This window comes from Panthera leo, chromosome B4 (assembly GCF_018350215.1).
Source record: "Panthera leo isolate Ple1 chromosome B4, P.leo_Ple1_pat1.1, whole genome shotgun sequence".
Lineage (NCBI taxonomy): Eukaryota > Metazoa > Chordata > Mammalia > Carnivora > Felidae > Panthera > Panthera leo.
Window position 1 is genome coordinate 19,773,276 of NC_056685.1, and position 20,797 is coordinate 19,794,072.

At 36.6% G+C, this 20,797-nt stretch overlaps 1 protein-coding gene across 13 annotated transcripts in view; it reads left to right on the top strand.

The window, feature by feature from the left end:
* Positions 1–20,797, top strand: part of MLLT10 (MLLT10 histone lysine methyltransferase DOT1L cofactor) — a 234,980-nt gene that overhangs the window by 67,390 nt on the left and 146,793 nt on the right. For all 13 annotated transcript variants that reach the window (XR_006204580.1, XM_042945064.1, XM_042945063.1 and 10 more), the window contains one exon: positions 15,255–15,364. Coding sequence is in view for 12 of the 13 variants with exons in the window: in XM_042945064.1 (XP_042800998.1) it covers positions 15,255–15,364 (110 nt within the window). In the remaining variant the exon portion in view is untranslated. The remainder of the gene's footprint in view (positions 1–15,254; positions 15,365–20,797) is intronic.

Genomic DNA, 20,797 nt, shown 5'->3' on the forward strand with positions numbered 1-20,797 from the left:
ATTTATTGTGTGCCTCCAATGTACAGGCAGTGGTCTAGATACAGCATTGAGCAAAATAGGCTAATAATCCATGCCCTTTCAGGGTTTACTTACATTTTGGTGAGGGAAGTTGGGCAATAAATGAGATAGGTAAATAAAATTTGTAGCATGATGTGTATTATGGAGCAAAATAAAGAAGAGGTGCAGAGCGAAATCTGAACTGTGCTTTTGAAGCTTTAAGTAGGGTGATAAGGGAAGACTCCATTGAAGAAATGACATTTGAAAAGGGACCTGAGATTAATGAATTGGAGGAGGGGGTGGGCATAAGTCTTGTAGGGTTTGTGAAATCACTGTAATAATTTGGTGTCACATAGGGTAAGTTGCTAAACCACTGGGGTGATTTGAGCTGAGGGATGCTTGATTAAAGCAAGTTTTTAAACATGATCACTGTGGCTGCTGTGTTGGAAATCAACTTTATAATCTCTCAAGTCTCCAGGCTAGGAGCCTCTTTGTTATTCTTCAGGCGGGTCTTGCGTAGTCTTAGAACATCATTTTTACATATAAATTTTAGAATTGTATTCATTTCTTTATGGTCCAGTTTTCTCTAAGTCTGTAAAATGTGTATAATAATATGTACTGTATTGAATGAGAGTTAAATGAGTTAATCTATGTGAAGGTTGTAGAACAAGGCCTGTGCATAGTAAACTCTACATTAAAGGTAAGAGTTAAAAATTTAAAATGAAAAGAAAAACATGAAGAACTAGTTATAGTCTATGCAAGTTGTTGAAATTGGTATTCTGTATTTTCTATATGGACAGTGATAATGTATATAAATCACAATTTTATTTCCTCCACTTCATTTCTTATTTTTACATCTCTTTTTACTCTTGAGTTTATTCTAGTCCGGCTTTTCCCCACCAAAGCCTGTTCTTGGTAAAGTAATCTGTGCTTTCCCTGTGGCTGAACCAGTTCTCAAGTTCTTTGTTAGTTCATCTTGTAGCAACATGTGACACATTTGATCATTCTTTCTTGAGCACTTCATTTTGTTGCTGGGACAGCAGTCTTCTTTTATTTTGACCTTATTGATTACCCCTTTTATTTTTCTGCATTCTTCCCTTATAGACATTTACCTCTAAATATAGAGTGCTTTAGAGTGTAGACCTTCTACACTTACTTCCAGAATGAACTTTTTGAGTATTACGGATTTGAATAACATCTGTGATGTATACATGGATAGCATCCAAATTTATATCTCCAGCCTTTTCTCTTGAACTCTAGACTCATAAATATCTAGTTGCTTATACATCATCTGCTTGTGTGATGGGTACATAAACTCAACATGGACATTTGGTATAGAGTTGTGGAATCACTGTGTTGTATACCTGAAACTGATGTAACATGATGTGTCAACTGTGTTTCAATTTAACAAAGATATTATAGAAGCAAAAACAAACAAACCCCATGGCTATCTGAACTTGACCTTCTCCTTCCATTTTGTTACCCTGCCTATTTCAGTTAAAGGCAGCTTCACCTCTCCAACTGTCTGCAACACTAAGTGAACCTACCTCTGCCAGTCCCTCCATAATTAATATTATAACATCTGTCACCTTTTTGTACCTTACGCTCCTTTGCCTTTTTCTTGCATATGTTATAAAGATCTCAAATCAACAACTTAATTGAACTCCTCAAAATACTAGATGAAAAAGAACAAACAAAGCAAAGTGAACTGAAGGAAGGAAATAAACATTAGTTGAAAGATAAATGAAATAGAGAATAGAAAATCAGAAAAAAAGCAGTGAAATTAAGAGCTTTTTTTAATGAACAAAATCGACAGATTTTTTTATGGCATGAATGTCATTTATTTCATTTATTTTATTATTTGAGTATAGTTGACACACAATGTTACATTAGTTTCAAGTGTATAATGTAGTGATTGAACTTCTTTGTAAGTTACCATCTGTCACCATATAGCTGACCATATTCTGTATTCAGTACCCTTTATTCCTGTGACTTACTCATTCCATAACTGGAAGCCTATATCTCCCTTTCCCCTTCACCCATTTTGCCTGTTATCCCATTCTCTTCCCTTTGGCAACTGTTAGTTCTTTGTATTTTATAGGTCCGATTCTGCTTTTTTTGTTTATTCATTTGTTTTGTGTTTTAGATTCCATACTGTTAGCTAAATTAAGAAAAAAAGTATACAAATTATTAAAATTAGAAATGAAAAAGGGGAACATTACAGCTGATGGCACAGAAATGAAAAGAATTATTAGAGAATTTGATAATAATTTGGTAACACTTGAATAACCTAGAAGAACGGATAAAGTTCTAGAAACACACAACCTACCAAGACTAAGTCATGAAGAAATAAAAAATCTGAAGAGACCAACAACTAGTAAGGAGATTGACTCAGTATTTACAAATCTAACAAAGAAAAGTCCACATCCAGATGGTTTTGCCAGAGAATTGATACTCTGGAAACTCTTCTAAAAAATTGAAGAGGAGGTCATTGAAACTCATTTTATGAAGCCAGCATTATTCTGAAAACAAAAGGCAGACAAAGACATTACAAGCAGAACAGAAAACTACAGACCAGTATCACTGATACATATTGATGTAAAAGTCCTCAGCAAAATACTAGCAAACTGAATTCAGCATATTAAAAGGATCATATACGATTTATTTATTCCTGGAATGTAAGAATAGTTCAGCATATGAAAGTCAATCAATGCATAATATACCATAATAGCAAAATGAAGGACAAAACCCATGTGATAATCTCATCTCCATTGATGCAGAAAAAACAGTTAACAAAATTCAACACCTGTTTGTGTTAAATGAACCCATCAGACTTGAATTAGAAGGAAAGTACAACATATATGCAAAGGCCATATATGAAAAACCCATAGCTAATATCATACTCAGTAGTTAAAGACAAGATTTTCCTTTAAGACAAGGAACAAGGCAAGAATGTCTGCTTACCTCACCACTATTCAGTATATTATTGGAGTCTTAGCCAGAGTACTTAGGGAAGAAAAGGAAGTAGAAAGCACCCAGTTTGAAAAGGAAGAAGTAAAATGATCTGTGTTTGCAGATGACATGATCCAGTATGTTGCAAACCCTAAGGATCCCACCAAAAAAAACCAAAAGCAAAACAAACAAAAACAAACAAACCCATAAAAACTATTAGCACTAAAAAAATAAGCATAATTTATCCTTTTGTTGTTGTTGTTGAGATTTTAGTTTTAAGTAATCTCTACACACAACTTGAGGCTCAAAACGACAACCCCAGGATCAAGAGTTGCATGTTCCGCTGACTGAGCCAGCCAGGCACCGCCCCCCCCCCCCAAATTAGTTGTTTTTATATGGTGACAATAAATAATTTGAAAAGGAAATTAAGATTTTTTTTATAAAGGTGTAAAAAGAATAATGAAACACTTAGGAATAAACCTAATCAAGGAAGGAAACACTTGTACACTGAAAACTACAAAACGTTCTTGAAGGAAGTGAAAGAAGGCATAAATAAATGGAAAACTATCTTGTGTCTATAGTACTTAAAGTGATCTATGTATTGAACATAATCCCTTTCAGAATCCTGAAAGCATTTTTTGTGCAAATGCTAAAATTAACCTTAAAATTTATGGGGAATCTCAAGAGTCCATGAGTGGCCAAAACAATTATGAAAATGCAGAACAAAGTTGGAGGACTCATACTTCTGGATTTCAAAACATGTTACATAGCCACAGTAATCAAGACGGTGGTACTGGCATAACAACAAATAGACCAATGGCATAGGATAGAGAGCCTACAAATAAACTCTTCTGTATGTTAGTCAAATGACCCTTTTTTTTTTTTTTTTAAATATGATCCTTGATAAGAGTGCCAGGACAACTCATTGAGGAAAGGACAGTCTCTTCAACAAATGGTGTTGGCAAAATGGGATAGCCACATGCCAAAGAATGAAGTTGGACCCTTATCTTACACCATATACAAATATGAACTCACAGTAGATCAAAGATTTAGGTACATAAGACTCAAATTGTAAAATATCTAGAAGAAAACATATGGGAAAAGCTTCACGACTTTGGGTTTGGAAATGATTTCTCAGGTATGACACCAAATGCATAGACCCCTCCCCAAAAAAGGGGGAGGGGGCGGCGCCTGGGTGGCTCAGTCGGTTGGGCATCCAACTTCAGCTCAGGTCATGATCTTGCAGTCTGTGAGTTCAAGCCCCACATCGGGCTCTGTGCTGACAGCTCAGAGCCTGGAGCCTGCTTCAGATTCTGTGTCTCCCTCTCTCTCTGCCCCTCTCCCACTTATTCGTTCTCTCTCTCTCTCAAAAATAAAATAAAACATAAAAAAGTTAAAAAAAGAACGAAAAAGAAAAAATAGACAAGTGGGACCATACACAAGCTTACAAACTTTTGTGCATCAGAGAACCCAGTCAACAGATTGAAAAGGCAATAGAATGGGAGATAATATATAAAGAACTGTTAGTACTCAACAGCAAAAGTATCAAATAACCCGATTTAAAAATGGGCAAAGAACACCAATAAACTTTTCTCCAAAGATAATATGCAGCTGATCAACAGGCATGTGAAAAGATGCTCTACGTTACTAATCATCATAGAAATGCAAATCAAAACCACAATGAAATCAGTGCTCACCCATGCAGAATGGTTACTATCAATCCACCCCCACCCCATACAAACAAAAACCATCCCAGAAAATAACAAGTATTGATGTGGAGCCCCTGTGCACTGTTGGTGGGATTGAAAAATGGTGTAGCAGTTATGGAAGACAGTATGGAGGTTCCTTAAAAAGTTAAAAACAACTACCCTATGATCCAGCAATTCTGCTTCTGGTTATGTATCCCAAAGTATTAAAAGCATGGTCTCCAAGAGATACTTGTACACTCATGTTTATGGCAGCACTATTCACAATAGCCAAGAAGTGTAAGCAACCCAAATGTCTTAAGTGGACGAATGGATAAGCAAAATGTCGTCTGTACATACATTGGAATATTATCCATCTTTAAAAAGCTGAATATGTTGCAATATGCCACAGCATGGTTGAATCTTGAGGATGTTGTGTTAAATGAAATAAGCCAATCACAAAAGGACAAATACTTTATGATTCCACTCACATGAGGTACTTAGTGGTCAGATTTATAGAGACAGAAAGTGTAGTGGTTATAGGAGTTGAGGAGACAGGCAAAAAGGGGAGTGATTGTTTACTGGGTATAGAGTTTCAGATTGCATGATGAAAAAAGTTCTGGAGTTCTCTTTCACAATGTGAATATACTTAATTGTTCTGAACTGTACATTTAAATAGGGTAGTGGATTTTATGTTATGTGCTATTTAAAAAACAATAAAAATGAATGTATATGATTTTTTTTTGCCTTAACTGCATTGACTAAGACTTACAGCACAACACTAAATAGAAGTGATGATTGTAGGCCATTATTTCTTCTCCACTTGAGAGGGATCGTGTTGAAATTTCACTTTTAATTATGTTGATAGTTGCAGTTTTGTTCTTTTGTTTCTTGTTTTTTTTTTTTTTTTTATTTGAGAAACCTTTTTAAGTTTATTTTTTAAAGTTTATTTGTTTAATTTGGAAGAGGGAGAGAGAGTGATTGCTTGAGTGTGAGAGCAGGGGAGGAGCAGACAGGGGGAGAGAGAGAGAGAGAGAGAGAGAGCGAGCGAGAGCGAGAGAGAGAGAATCTCAAGCAGGCTCCATATCCCGCACAGAGTGCAACTCTTGAGATTCCCCAAGGGCTTGATCCCTTGACCCTGGGATTAGGACCTGAGCCAAAATCAAGTTTCGCACGCTAAACTGACTGAGCCACCCAGGTGCCCCTTGGCTTTGTTAATTTTTAAAGTTATATGCCTGTTTTCTATTTTATTGATTTCTCCTTTTATCTTCACTTTCCTTACTTTTAGTTACTTTTAGTATATTTAGTTTCCTTACTTTTAGTTACTTTTTGTATATTTTGTTCTTTGTTAACTTCTTAAGGTGGCACCTTAGATCTTTGAATTGAGACATTCTTTTCTAGTAAAAGTATATAAAGATATGTTTCCCTGCTAGGACTGCTTTTGCAGCATGTCTCAAAATTTGGCATATTGTTGAATTGTTGCCATTCAGTTCAAATGTTTTCCAATTTCCCTTGTGATTTTGTGTTAGATTTTTAAATTATTTAGAAGTTTATTATTTTCCATATATTGGGGGTTTTTGTAGCTATCTAATTATTATTAGTTGCTAATTTAATTTCATTGTGGCTACTCATTACACTCTAGATGATTTTAATCCTTTAAAATTCACTGAGTCTTATTTTAGGTATTAGCATATGGTTTGTGTTGAATGTACCATATGCATTTGAAAAGGAATGTATATTCTTCGGTTGAATAAGGTAGTTGAACTCAAGCTCTTTTATTAGTCTTAACTGATTTTTGGCGGGGAGGTCTACTTCATCTGTTAGTTACTGAGTCTGGTGTGTTAAACATCTGTTACGACTGGAACATCGTCTGATTCTTCCTTTAATAGTGTTAAGTGTTTTATGTGTTTTAAAGTGTTTTTATTAGGTGTAGATAGTTTTCTAATTGTTGATTTTTGTAATGAATTATTTATCATTAGGAAAATGTCCCCTTTTAGCTATGGAGTATTTGCTTCATAGTGTGCTACGACATCAAAATAGTCATGTCAGCCTTTGTATTCTTACTGTTAGCATTGTATATTATTTTCCATACACTTGCTTTATTTGCTTTAAACTTACCAGTATTTTTTTTAAAGGTTTTAAAAAATTTGTTTTTCATTTTTTTGAGAGAGAGCAAGCGAGCGAGCGCACACAGAGGATCAGGAGAGGGGCACAGAGAGAAGGGGACAGAGGATCCAAAGTGGGCTGATAGCAGAGAGCCCGATGCGGGACTTGAACTCATGAACTGTGAGATCATGACCTGAGCTGAAATCGGATGCTTAACTGACTGAACAGCCCAAGGCGCCCCTAAACTTAGCATTTTTTATTAAAAGTGTGTCTCTTACAGACAGCATATGGTAGTATGGTCTTTTTAAAATTTTAATCGACTCTGGCCCTCTTAATCTCTCCCTCACCTGTTGTATATAAATGACTAACATTTAATATGAATTGAAATTAGGATTGAGATCTTTTTGTTCTTAAAAAAAGTATTTAAAACAGCTTTATTCAGTTGTGATTGACATTCAGTATACTGTCTATATTTAAAGTGAACAACTTGTTAAGTTCTGACTGTTGTATGTACCCATGAAATCAACATAATTAAGGCAGTGAACATATCCATCGTTTTTAAAACTTTCCTCTTATTCTTTTGTACTGTATCTCTTTTGTACCAACCCATCTCCTCCCCAGCCTTGTCCCAGGTAACCATTCATCTGCTTTCCGTTACTATAGATTAATTTGTATTTTCTTGTGTTTTAAGTGGAATGTATGTGTGCTTGTGTGTCTAGACATTCAAATGGGTTTATAGTATACAGACACTATTTTTGTCTGGCTTATTTTCATCAGTATAAATATTTGAGATTCTTGTTGTGACATGCATTAATATTTTATTCCCTTTTTGGTTCACTATTTTTCCCCTGTATGGATCTAGCAGTTTATTTACCTGTAGATAGTTTCTAGTTTTACGTGTTGGAAATTAAGATCCTGTTAATATTTGAGTACATGTTCTCTATAATCATAGTCTTTTTTTTGTCTTGGATAAATACTTAGGCATGAAATGGCTAGTTTATAATAATAAGTGCATGCTTAATTCTTTTTTTCAAGTTCTAATTTAAATTCTAGTTAGTTAACATATATGGTAAAATTGGTTTCAGATGTAGAACTTAGTGATTCATCACTTTCATATAACACCCAGTGCTCATCACCATGATAATACCCACCACCTACCCATTTAGCCCATCCCCCCACCTCCCTCCCTCCATCAACCCTCAGTTTGTTTTCTATAGTTAAGACTCTCTTGGGGTGCCTGGGTGGCTCATTCCGGTAGGGGTAAGTGTCAGACTTCGGCTCCGGTGATCTCATGGTTCGTGAGTTTGAGACCCACATTGAGCTCTCTCCTGTCAGTGCAGAGCCCGCTTTGAATCCTCGGTATCTCACTCGCTCACTCGCTCTCTGCTCCTACCCCGCTCATGCTCTCTCTCTCTCTCTCTCTCTGTCTCTCTCAAAAAAACCCAAACAAATATTTAAAAAAAAAAAAAGTCTCTTATGGTTTGCTTCTCTCTCTTTTCCCCCTCGTCCCCTGTGTCTGTTTGTTTCTTAAATTCCACATATGAGTGAAATCATATGGTATTTATCTTTCTCTGACTTATTTCACTTCACATGTTTAATTCTTCAAGGAACTGACAAACTATTTTCTAAAGTGGTTGTAACATTTTACATTCCCACCAGCTGCGTATGAGAGTTCCAGTTGCTCTACATCCTCTTCAACACTTGGTATGATCACTCTTTTTAGTTTTTGCCATTCTAATAGTTACGTAGTGGTATCCTTCTGCTTTTAATTTTCATTTTGGTAATAAGTAGAAAATTTCAGCTCTTTTTCATGTGGTTATTTGACATTCTTATATCTTCTTTGGTGATGTGTGTGTTCAAATCAAATGCCCATTTAAAAAATTGAATTTTTTCTTATTGTTAGTTGTTTAGATATAATAGCTTTACATATCTTGCAATTGATTGATTTAAAGCACACAATTCATTGGTTTTAAAAATATTCAAAGACTTGTGTGACCATCATCACAGTTGACTTTAGAACATTTTCATAAGATACACTGTCACCATTATTAGCATTCACTTCCTATTTCCCTTCAACACCTCCACCCGAGGCAATAATTAACCTATTCTGTGTCCATTTGCCCTGTTCTAGATATTTCATATAGCTAGAATCATACAATATGTGGTCTTTTGTGACTGGGTTCTTTAACTTAGCACACTATTTCCCACATTCACCCATGTTGCAGCATGTCTAAGTAATTCACTCAATTGCCAATTGATATTCCAGTGTATGGATATACCATGTTTTCCTTAACCATTCAAAAGTTGATGGATATTTGGGTTGTTTTCACTTGATTATTTTGAATACTGCTGTGAACGAATAATACTGCTGTGAACATGCATTTACAATTTTTTTGCAGAAATATGTTTTAATTTTTTGGATTATTCTTGGGAGTGTATTTCCTGGGTCACATGTTAACTGTTAGCCTTTTGAGAAATTGCTGGTCTGTTTTCCAAAGTGGAGGTACCGTTTTACATTTCTACTTGTAGTGCATTCGTTGTCCAATTTTTCCACATCCTTGTCAATACTTGCTAATGTTTGTCTTTTTGGTTTTAGCCATCCTGGTGGATATGAAGTGGTATTTCAGTTTGTTTTTGATTTTCATTTCTCTAATGACTAGTATCTTTTCATGTGCTTATTGACCACTTGTTATTTTCATGTCAACAATTTGTGCTTTTTTTTTTTTTAATTTTTTTTTTAACGTTTATTTATTTTTGAGACAGAGAGAGACAGAGCATGAACGGGGGAGGGTCAGAGAGAGGGAGACACAGAATCCGAAACAGGCTCCAGGCTCCAAGCTGTCAGCACAGAGCCCGACGCGGGGCTCGAACTCACGGACCGTGAGATCATGACCTGAGCCGAAGTCGGACGCTTAACCGACTGAGCCACCCACGCGCCCCAATTTGTGCTTTTTAATTGGGGTGGTTGGTTAATTTACATTTAGTGTGACTAATGATATAGTTAGATTTGGGTCTACCGTCTTGATACTTGTTTTTTTATGTTTATTTTTTAAAGATTTTATTTTATTTTATTTATTTATTTTTTTTAATGTTTATTTATTTTTGAGACAGATAGAGACAGAGCATGAATGGGGGAGGGGCAGAGAGAGAGGGAGACACAGAATCTGTAACAGGCTCCAGGCTCTGAGCTGTCAGCACAGAGCCCGACGCGGGGCTCGAACTCACGGACCGTGAGATCATGACCTGAGCCGAAGTCGGCTGCTTAACTGACTGAACCACCCAGGCGCCCCAAGATTTTATATATTTTTTTTTTTTCAACGTTTTTTATTTATTTTTGGGACAGAGAGAGACAGAGCATGAACGGGGGAGGGGCAGAGAGAGAGGGAGACACAGAATCGGAAACAGGCTCCAGGCTCCGAGCCATCAGCCCAGAGCCTGACGCGGGGCTCGAACTCACGGACCGTGAGATCGTGACCTGGCTGAAGTCGGACGCTTAACCGACTGCGCCACCCAGGCGCCCCAAGATTTTATATTTTTAAGTAATGTCTACACCCAATGTGGGGTTCGAACTCAACCCCAAGGTGAAGAGTTGCATGCTCTGCTGAGTGAGCCAGCTGGGTGCCCTGATACTTGTTTTTTATTTGCTCCATTTGTTTTTGTTCGCTTTTTTTCTTTTCTGGCCTTCTTTTGAAAAGTTTATGATTCCATCTTGTCTACTTTGTTGTGTTATTAGCCATGAATTTTGTTGTGTTACGTTAGTCATTGTCTTAGGACTTAAAGTTTACATCTTTGTCTCAGTAGAGTTTGCCATCAAGTGTTATTATTATACTACTACTCATATAGTATAAGATCCTCAAAATAATGTAATTCCATTTCTCTTTTTTTTGGCCTTTATGCAATTGTTGTCATGCATTTATTTTTGTTATAAACCCCACAACAAATTCTCGCTATTTTTGTTTAAACAGTTGTTTACTGTGGATCTTTTTTGTATCTTTTGTGTCTGTACTTAACTTTCTGAACTTTTGGAATGGAGAAAGAACTAGGGTTCTGCATTGCAAACTCAAACTCAGTGCTGTCTTCAAGACCTCTGCTAAACGTAGGGTGGGCATGTGTTATAGGAAAGTAAAAATGCCCAAAGCTCTCCTGCCATTTTTAAGTTGCCCTTTTCTTGATTTAGTGTTTGGTTGCTGCAAACCTTTCATTCTCTTTTCCAGAGTGCTAACAAAATTGGTTCTGACGGTTCCTGCGTGATTTTGTGATATTTCCATGGTGGAAGGTACTCTTGGAGCTTCCTACTCCACTATTGTGGCTGATGGAAGTCTGGGAATTTTGCCTTCCTTTATATCTTCTTCAGGTTTGTTCTGAAATACAGTTAGGTTCCTTAGAAATAGTTAGATCCTGTCAGGTCCTGCTCTTATGCTTTATTAGGAGCAGTACTTGGTCTAGGGGTAATTATTTCCCACTATGGAGGCAAGATCTTTCTGAGTATTCAGATACCCAATGTCCTGCGAGTTGAGGTTTTTCAGTCTGGCTAAGGAGACCAGGCAATGTTCCTAGCTCTTCCTGTCTGCTGGATACGGTTTCCTTTACTTCTTTTTGGATGGTTCTTTTTTCAACCTCAGGTAATTTCTTCTCTCATATGTTCAGTCCTTTAATATTCAAATGGTGTTGTCTGTATCTCTCTGTGAGCATTTGTTCTCTCTGTAAAGAGTTTTCATTTCTGGTGCTTTGTCCTTACAGTTTTAGCTGCCTTGGTCTTACCTGATGTGAACTTTGGGAGTGTTCTGGGCTTGGCCTTAGTTTCTCTCCCTGTGCCTTGGGCTGGAAGAATTCTCAAGGTGTTAAACTGGGCAAACTGAGAGCTCATCTCATTTGTTTATTGTTTCTTTGGGATTACTATCGTTGTTATCTGATACACAGGTCTTGAAAACCATTGTCTCAATTATTTTATCTTTTTATTCTTTTTTTGCCATGGGAAGTATGTATTGTTCATGCAGGAAGCCAAATATGGTCCCTGTTTCTCCATCTTGACCAGAAGAAGTCTGCTATTTTTTTCTTTTTTTAAAAAAAGTTTTATTTATTTTTTGTATCTCTACACCCAACATGGGGCTTGAACTCATGACCCTGAGATCAAGAGCCTCATGCTCTTCTGACCTAGACAGACAGGTGCCACCTATGCTTTAACTTTGATTTTTACTTTATTCCTTTCTTCCCTTTTTTCCCCTTTCCTTGTGATTATATGAATATTTTTTAGCATTGCATTTAATCAGTTTAATAACGCACTTAGCGTTGCATTTAAATTTAATTAATTGCATTAAATTACCTTTTTGGCTGTATTTATGTATATAGTAGTTGCTCTTGGGATTACAGTTCTCATACTAATAATTTTAGACTACTCTGTGTACTGCTTCACACAAAATGTAAGAACACTGAAACCATATAGATCTCTTTTACCTTCTTCTCCAGTCTTTACTGTAGTTTTAATATGTGTTAAATTTATATACACTGAAAACTTTACCAGATAAAGTTTTAACTTGTGATGTAAGCAGTCATGTATTTTCACTGGAAGAGAATATTGTTGTTTTATCTAGTCAGCAGCCATTAAAAGTACCTACATGCTTATCATTTTTTTACTTCATCTTGGAGCTTTCTTCTTGGCTCATTTTTCCATTGCCTGAGGAAAATTACTTAGTGTTCCCTTTAATTGAAATCTGTTTAAAGATAGTTTTGGACTTTATCCAGTTGTTCGTTTGTTTGTTTGTTTATTTATTTAAACACAAAATTTATTGTCAGATTGGTTTGCATACAACACCCAGTGCTCATCCGAAAAGGTGCCCTCCTCAATACCCATCACCCACTCTCCCCTCCCTGCCACCCCCCATCAACCCTCAGTTTGTTCTCAGTTTTTAAGAGTCTCTTATGCTTTGGCTGTCTCCCACTCTAACCCCCCCCCCCCCCCCCCCCCCCGGTCTTCTGGTAAGTTTCTCAGGATCCACATAAGAATGAAAACATATGGTATCTCTCTTTCTCTGTATGACTTCTTTCACTTAGCATAACGCTCTCCAGTTCCATCCACGTTGCTACAAAAGGCCAGATTTCATTCTTTCTCATTGCCAAGTAGTATTCCAGTGTATATATAAACCACAACTTCTTTATCCATTTATCAACTGATGATAATTAGACTCTTTCCATAATTTGGCTATTGTTGAAAGTGCTGCTATAAACATTGGGGTACGAGTGCCCCTATGCGTCAGCACTCCTGTGTCCCTTGGGTAAATTCCTAGCAGTGCTATTGCTGGGTCATAGGGTAGATCTATTTTTAATTTTTTTGAGGAACCTCCACACTGTTTTCCAGAGTGGCTACGGCAGTTTGCATTCCCACCAACAGTGCAAGAGGGTTCCCGTTTCTCCACATCTTCTCCAGCATCTGTAGTCTCCTGATTTGTTCATTTTAGCCACTCTGATATCCAGTTGTTCTTTTGATGATAACTTGCCTTTTGGTTGTATGAAGATTTTTATCTCTTTCTTTTGGTTTTCTATAGGTTTACTAATTGGCCTAGGTATGGATTTGTTTTTATTTATTCTGAGATTTACTGTGTTTCTTCTGTCCATGATTTGCTGTGTTCTGTTCTGGAAAGTTTTTAGGTATTATCATTTGAAATTTTGCTTTTGTGCTACTTTGTCTCTCACATTTCTCTGGGATTCTAATTACATGTGTGTGAGACCTGCTGATTATATTCTTCATGCTTCTTGTCCTGTTACTGTATTTTTCACACTTTTGTGTTTTGTGCTAACATTCTGGACATTTTCTTCTGACCTATTTTGTTGTTGCCTTCTAATTCTGTTTTCATCTATGTCTAAACCGTTGTTGATCCCATCCATTGATTTTGAACAAATTTTTGTTTTTACTTCTAGAATTTTTTATTTATTATAGTTTTCAGTTCTTTGAAAAAATTTTCAACTTTGTGTTGTATTTGAGCATAATAAGTATACTTATTTTAATGTCTGTGGCTAAGACTCCAAAATATAGATCTGGTTTGACTTTCTTGTTTCTGCTGGTTTTCATTTATGTTGTGTCTTTCATGTGTTTGGTACTTTTTACTGTGCTGAAAATGATAATGAACCAATAGTAGTAGAAGTTATTTGTAGTCAAGATTACATTGTTTTTCCTCCAGAGAGGATGTATAATTTGCTTCTGTCTGGTGCCTGGGGGCTCTTGTAATTTAGTATAACATGAGTCCAGTTTCAGAGTTTGAGATGAACTTAAAGCCTAGGTGCAGTCTCTTTGAGGGCCTGTGTACTTGGATTATTCTGGCTTGCAGCCTTCAGTGTCTCAGCTGGAAGGAAGGGAGGGGCTTACTCCTTCCCCTTCTCCTTCAGTTGTCTGTGGACATAGATCCCTGTACTTCCAGCCTTCTGAGTTTGTCAAAACCACCCTTTTTACCTGCTTTCTGTGAAATAGGCAGTGGGGGGCAAAAGTGGCCAAAAGCTGTACTCACCTCCTTGGACTTTCATTATTTTCCAATTTTGGCTCAGTATTTCCTCATTATCACAGTTCTTTGATAGTTTCAGCCACATTTCAAAAACTAAAACATTAATACTCATTTGTTTATTATTATTAAAAAAATTGTTTTAAGTTTATTTATTTTGAGAGAGCAAGCAGGGGAGGGGGCAGAGAGAGAGGGAGAGAGTGAATCCCAGGCAGGCTCCGTGCTGTCAACCCAGAGCCCGATGTGGGGCTCGAAGTCATGAACTATGAGATAATGACCTGAGCCGAAACCAAGAGTTGGATGCTTAACTCACTCAAGCCACCTGGTGCCCCAAAACATTAATATTTATTAATTGCTAAAATATTTTAAGTTAAATATTGAAATAGTAAAATAATGAATGTTAGTACTAGTATTTAAAGTATCAATATTAATATAAAAGTTAAAATTTTAATAATTGACATTTAAGATTAAAATTTTAATTTTAGGTATTCAACTATAAAGCTTCTTACTTTTTAATTTAAAGTTTATTTATTTTGAGAAAGAGAATAAGCGTGAGTGGCGGTGGGAGGCAGAGAGAATCCTAAACTGGGTCCACACTGTCAGCGCAGAGCCCGATGGGGGGCTTGAATCCACAAACTGTGAGATCATGCCCTGAGCCGAAGTCATACACTTAACTGACTGAGCCACCCAGGCGCCTCTAAAGCTTTCTTATTTTCTCATAGTGGTTCTCAGAAGTAGTGTTGATTCAAATCATTTAGTGTGCTCTTATAAGAAGTGACCGTGCTAGCATTTGCATTTTAAAAATGTTCTTTTGTTTGTGCCGTTGTGCTGGAGAAATGATGGAGTGCTTTATCAGTAGTGGTTTGACTATTTATAGTCAGTAATGAGAATTTGTTCATCTTTTTGTTGTACTTTTGCTTAACTAGGCTTTGAAGGGATCTCTTTAGGAAGTTAATGATTTTGTTTATCTTTGAAAAAGTTTTATTGAAAACTGGAAAATGACATTATTTTTATTTATTTTTAGGTTGGGCTCATGTGGTTTGTGCCCTGTATATTCCAGAGGTACAGTTTGCCAATGTTTCTACAATGGAACCAATTGTTTTACAGTCTGTTCCACATGATCGTTACAATAAGGTACAGTGGATGTTATTTTATTGATGTTTAAATACAACTTTTTTGTTCTAAAACTGGGAAATGTAAAAGGATTTTTTTTTTGTATTTTGTTTTATTATAGGCTTTCATTAAAAAAATTTAAATCATAGGCCTCCAGATTCCAGAGAGATTTGAAAAAAGTATAATTACTAAATGGTAAACTACATTTATTAAAATATGTTGTAAAGTCACAGGAGTACAACACAAACAAAAATATATTACCTTTTATACTCACCTAGGTATTTAGCATTTTAACATTTATGTGACATTTCCATCCTTATATAGATTTGTCCTTTAAGAATTACTGGCTTTTTAGGTTCTTTCAAACATAAAGGTTCTATTAAATTTGAATTAATCATTATTTGGTATAACATTTGTTATGATACCTTACATCCTTTCTTGAAAAATAACCCTATTACAGAATACTACGTGCTTCTTTTCCTTTCCCCAGTTTTTTTCTACCCCCAAGATAGGATTTTTGTTGTTAGCTTTTTCTTAACAACTTAGTTAATATTTTCTTTGCTTTGCTCCCCCTATATCTTTTTCTTGATTTATGGTACATATATATATTATTGCTTCATTCTCTTTTTGTACGTTAGATGATTTTTCTTTCACCCAATGTGTCTTTAGGTATGGTGTCACCATTAATTTAAGGTACCTGTTACTTTATTTCATTTGTGGGGAGAAATTATCACTACTACCAATTCTAACACAAATATTTTTGTGTTAAACATTTTACAATATAGGTTATTAATATTTATTTTTAAAATTTAAAAATACAGGAAACAAATAGAAAAGTGCAAGACAGAAGTCATCCTAATCTTCTGTTTCTGATCCTTTTAGATTTTTGTGTGTGTGTACATTTTTATATGTAATATATATTTATTAAAATTGGATTATATTGCTTATACTGGTTTGTTTGTTTTTGAAATTTATCAACCCTGAACATCATCTTGTATCAATCAGTTACGTTTTTGATGTTATTTTTAGTGGATAGTTAGCATGTAATATACAGTAGTATTAGTTTTGATAAACTGGTTAAGGAATGCCTAACTGTTGAAGGGCCTTGATTGGGTTTGGCTTTGGCTTTGGCTTGTACGTAGCAACAGAATCTCTGTGTAAAGGGGTGCGAATGTTTTGGAAGCTTCCATAAATATATTGTATGAAATTGTACTGTGGAATGCAGTTTCTAATTTATGCTACATGAGTAATAGGTGACAGTGCTAATAACCTTATATCCTGGTAAGTGCACTATATATTACCATTAAAAAAATCTTCGCTATTCTTTTTAGTGAAAAATATTAGTGTCTGATTTTTTTCTGAGTAAACAGTAAGGTTAAATATTTTACACTTTAAAAAAAAATTTTTTTTAAACGTTTATTTATTTTTGAGACAGAGACAGAGCATGATTGGGGGAGGGTCAGAGAGAAGGAGACACAGAATTCGAAACAGGCTCCAGGCTCTGAGCTGTCAGCACAGAGCCCGACGGCGGGGCTCAAACCCACGGACCGTGAGATCATGACCCTGAGCCGAAGTCGGCCGTTTAACCGACTGAGCCACCCAGGCGCCCCTACAGTTTTTAAAAAAAGCCTTTCATGTTTGTTGACCTTGAAAAGCTCTTTGTTTGTTTTAATATTGTAATGTTTTTCTTTTTTTTTTCCTTCTTTTTTTTACTGTTTTACTTATTTTTGAGAGGGAGAGTGCACGCACGTGCGTGAGCAAGCAGGGGAGAGGCAGAGAGAGGGAGACCCAGAATCAGAAGCAGGCTCCAGGCTCTGAGCTGTCAGCACAGAGCCTAAAGTGGTGCTCGAACCCACGAACCATGAAATCTTGACCTGAGCCAAAGTTGGACGCTGAACTGACTCAGCCACCCAGGCACTTCTATTTTTTCTTTTAAAATCTGCTCTCTTCCGTAGAGCTTTATTTATTTTTTTAAAGTTTATTTATTTATTTTGAGAGAGAGAGGCTGGGACAGGGGCAGAGAGAGGGAGAGAGAGAATCCCTAGCAGGTTCTGCACTGTCAGTGCAGAGCCCGATGTGGGTCTCAAACTCAGGAACCGTGAGATCATGACCTGAGTCGAAGTCAGGCACTTAACTGACAGAGCCACCCAGGAGCCCTGTTTTTATTTATTTTTTAACAAAGTGTTTTTTTTTTTTTTTTTTTTTTTAATGTTTGTTTATTTTTGTGAGAGAGGGAGAGGGAAAGGGAGACTGACAACCTCAAGCAGGCTCTCCGCTAGAGCCAGACATGGGGCTGGAACTCATGAATCGTGAGATCATAACCTGAGCAGAAATCAGTAGTCAGACGCTGACTGAGCCACCTAGGTGCCTCCACAAAGTGTTTTTTATATTAGAGGTTTCTTTCATTTGTCTTATATACTTGCTGTGTATGCTTTTGCCCATAATTCAACATTTGCTTTTTAACTTTCATTATGTCTTTATTTTTTTTTTAAATTATTGTTGGTACTCTAGCGGGTTTTTTCTAGTTGAGAAGTTTAACATTTTTATATAATTTACACAACTATCTTCTATTGTTTCTGCTTTTGACACCATACAAAGAAAATCTTTCTTTTTTTAAAAAAAATTATTTATTTTTGAGAGAAAGAGACACAGCATGAGCAGGGGAGGGGCAGAGAGAGGGAGACACAGAATCCGAAGCAGGCTTCAGGCTCTGAGCTGTCAGCACAGAGCCCAACGTAGGGCTCGAACTCACAAACTGCGAGATGATAACCTGAGCTGAAGTCAGATGCTTAACCAACTGAGCCACTCAGATGCTTCCAAAGAAAATCTTTATGTTACTGCATAAGACTTTTTTTTAGTGCTTTCAAGTTCATGTTTTTTAAAAAAAATGTTTATTCATTTTTGAGAGAGAGAGCGCGAGCGTGCGCGCACCCCCACAAGTGAGGGAAGGGCAGAGGGAGAGAGAGAGAGAGAGAGAGAGAGACACAGAACCTGAAGCAGCCTCTAGGCTCTGAGCTGTCAGCACAGAGCCCCACGCAGAGCCCAAACTCAAACTGTGAGATCATGACTTGAGCCGAAGTGGCCTTTTAACCAAGCCACACAGGTGCACCTAAGTTCATGTTTTTATACTTGGTTTTCCTTTCAATTTTCAAGTAACTTCAAACTTAAAGGTTGCATTAATAGTGTAAAGAGCTCTTCCTCTCCTAAACCATTTCAGAGTTATTTATCATTATATACTCAGACCCCAGATGCTTTAACATGCATTTCCTGTAAGAACATACTTTCTCCTGCATGACCAGAATACAGCCATCAGAATTCATGCATTATTACTGTCTAATCCACAGACTTCATCATTTCCCTAATTTTCATTCATGTTTCCATTTCCCCAGTTAAACCGTTCATAGCAAAAGGATCACAGATTGCATTTTGTCTTGTAATCTCAAATAGTAACTCAGTTTTCCTTAACTTTCATAACTTTGATACTTCTGAAGATTACAGGCCAGTTATTTTGTAGAATATTCCACGATTTGGCTTTTTCTGGTGTTTCCTCAGGATTAGGTTTTAGATTTTGTATTTTGGCAGGAATGTCACAGAAGTGATGCTGTGTTCTCGTTGCATCCTGTCAGGTGGTACGTGATTTCCCCATTACTTGATGTTACCTTGATCACTTGGTTAAGGTGGTATCTGTAAGGTTTCTTCACTGGGAAGTTAATCTTCTTTCCCTTTGTAATAAGTAAGCATTTTGGAGGAAGTGCTTTGTATGTAAATATCTTGTTCCTTGTGCCTTTAACCCACTGATTTTAGCATCCATTGTTGTTTCTTGGCTTAATTAGTTTATTACTGTAATTGATAGCAAGTAGTGGTTTTCTGTTTCCATCATTTATTTTACATTCATCGGTTGACACTCCACTTTTATTTTATTTTTTTTAGTTGGTAGTTCACTTAAAGGAATAACTTGTTCCCGTCCCCATTTATATAAGTGTGGACTAACATGGACTTCTGTGTTAACTATTTTATTTTAATGGGTCATTCCCTATTACTGCCATTTATTTTAATGATCATTTTGTCTCAGGTTTGTCTGCTGGGACTCCCTTCAGACTGGCTTTGTGTTTTAATAAGGTTGTGAGCTCTTTAGTTTTGACACTACAGTATGTTCAGGCTCATCTTGGATCATTTTTGACCCAGCTAGCCATGAATCATCACCATTTATCCAAGGAGTATTGATTCCTTTTAGAAACCAAAGTGGGCACTAAGTATGCTTGTTGTTATTGGGATATTGCTATTCCCTGGCCCTCTCCGGAAATATATGTGTATATATAGATACAGAGATATATGCACATGCACATCTGTATTTTTTCAATGATTATCTCTATATATTGAAGACTTTTAAGTCACAGTGATACTTCCGATTCAGTGTATGGGTATACATTATACACGTGTGTATTTCTGTATATATAGAGAACCATAAACTCTTAGTAATTTCTCCAAATTCAATCCAGCAGTGCAGGATTTTTCAAGTTTACGAACACAAATTTAACATAAACATAAACTTTTTTATGTTTATGACTCTCACGCCAACAGTGAGAAATCTGACTCCCATTATCCTCAATATGTTCGCTTATCTGATCAGTCTGTCTTGTATTAACGTTGCTCCCATCCCCTAATGCAATGACCACCCTAACCTGGTTTGGATTCCACACATCACTCTGGGTTGCTGTTGCTTCCCTGCATTGGCTGCCCTTTGTATTAGTTGTGGTATTTGACACTCAGCTCCAGGCCACCACTCTTCCCTCACCCCTCAAATAGTTGGTCTCATCACCTTGCTCAGGGTGTGGCACTGCCTTCCCCTCTACCTCCAAAACCCGGTGGGAGCCAGCTCTGCTGGGGCTTTGACACCTGTGTTGGACTTCTCCCTTCCCCGGCATGGATGCTGCCATGCTTGGACCCACCTTAAGGCTTTAAGACTAATGTATTCAAGGAGTAAGAGAGGGAGGGAAGAAGGAAGAATTATTTAGGTATAAATCTTTTATCCGTTTAGAGTTCATTTTATAATATGGTGAGGTATGTGTCTAACTTTTCCCCTACCACATAGTCCAGTTTTCAACACTAGTGAATGATCTGTGTTTTACACAGTGATTTGAAATACTGTTTTGGGCCACCTGGCTGGCTCAGTCAGAAGAGCCTGAGACTCTTGATCTCAGGGTTGTGAGTTTGAGCCCCACATTGGGCGTAGAGGTTACTTTAAAAAAAAAGAAAGAAAGAAAGAAAGAAATGAAATACTGTTTGAATCATTATTAAATTCTTGGATGTTGTTAACACTTTTTTTCTGTTCCATTGTTGCATCTGTCTATTCTTTTCCTAAATTATTCTAATTCTAATAATAGAATTCATAATTCTAAATTATTATGGCTTTATATACACCATAGTACATGGTAGAACAAGTATTGTTATGGA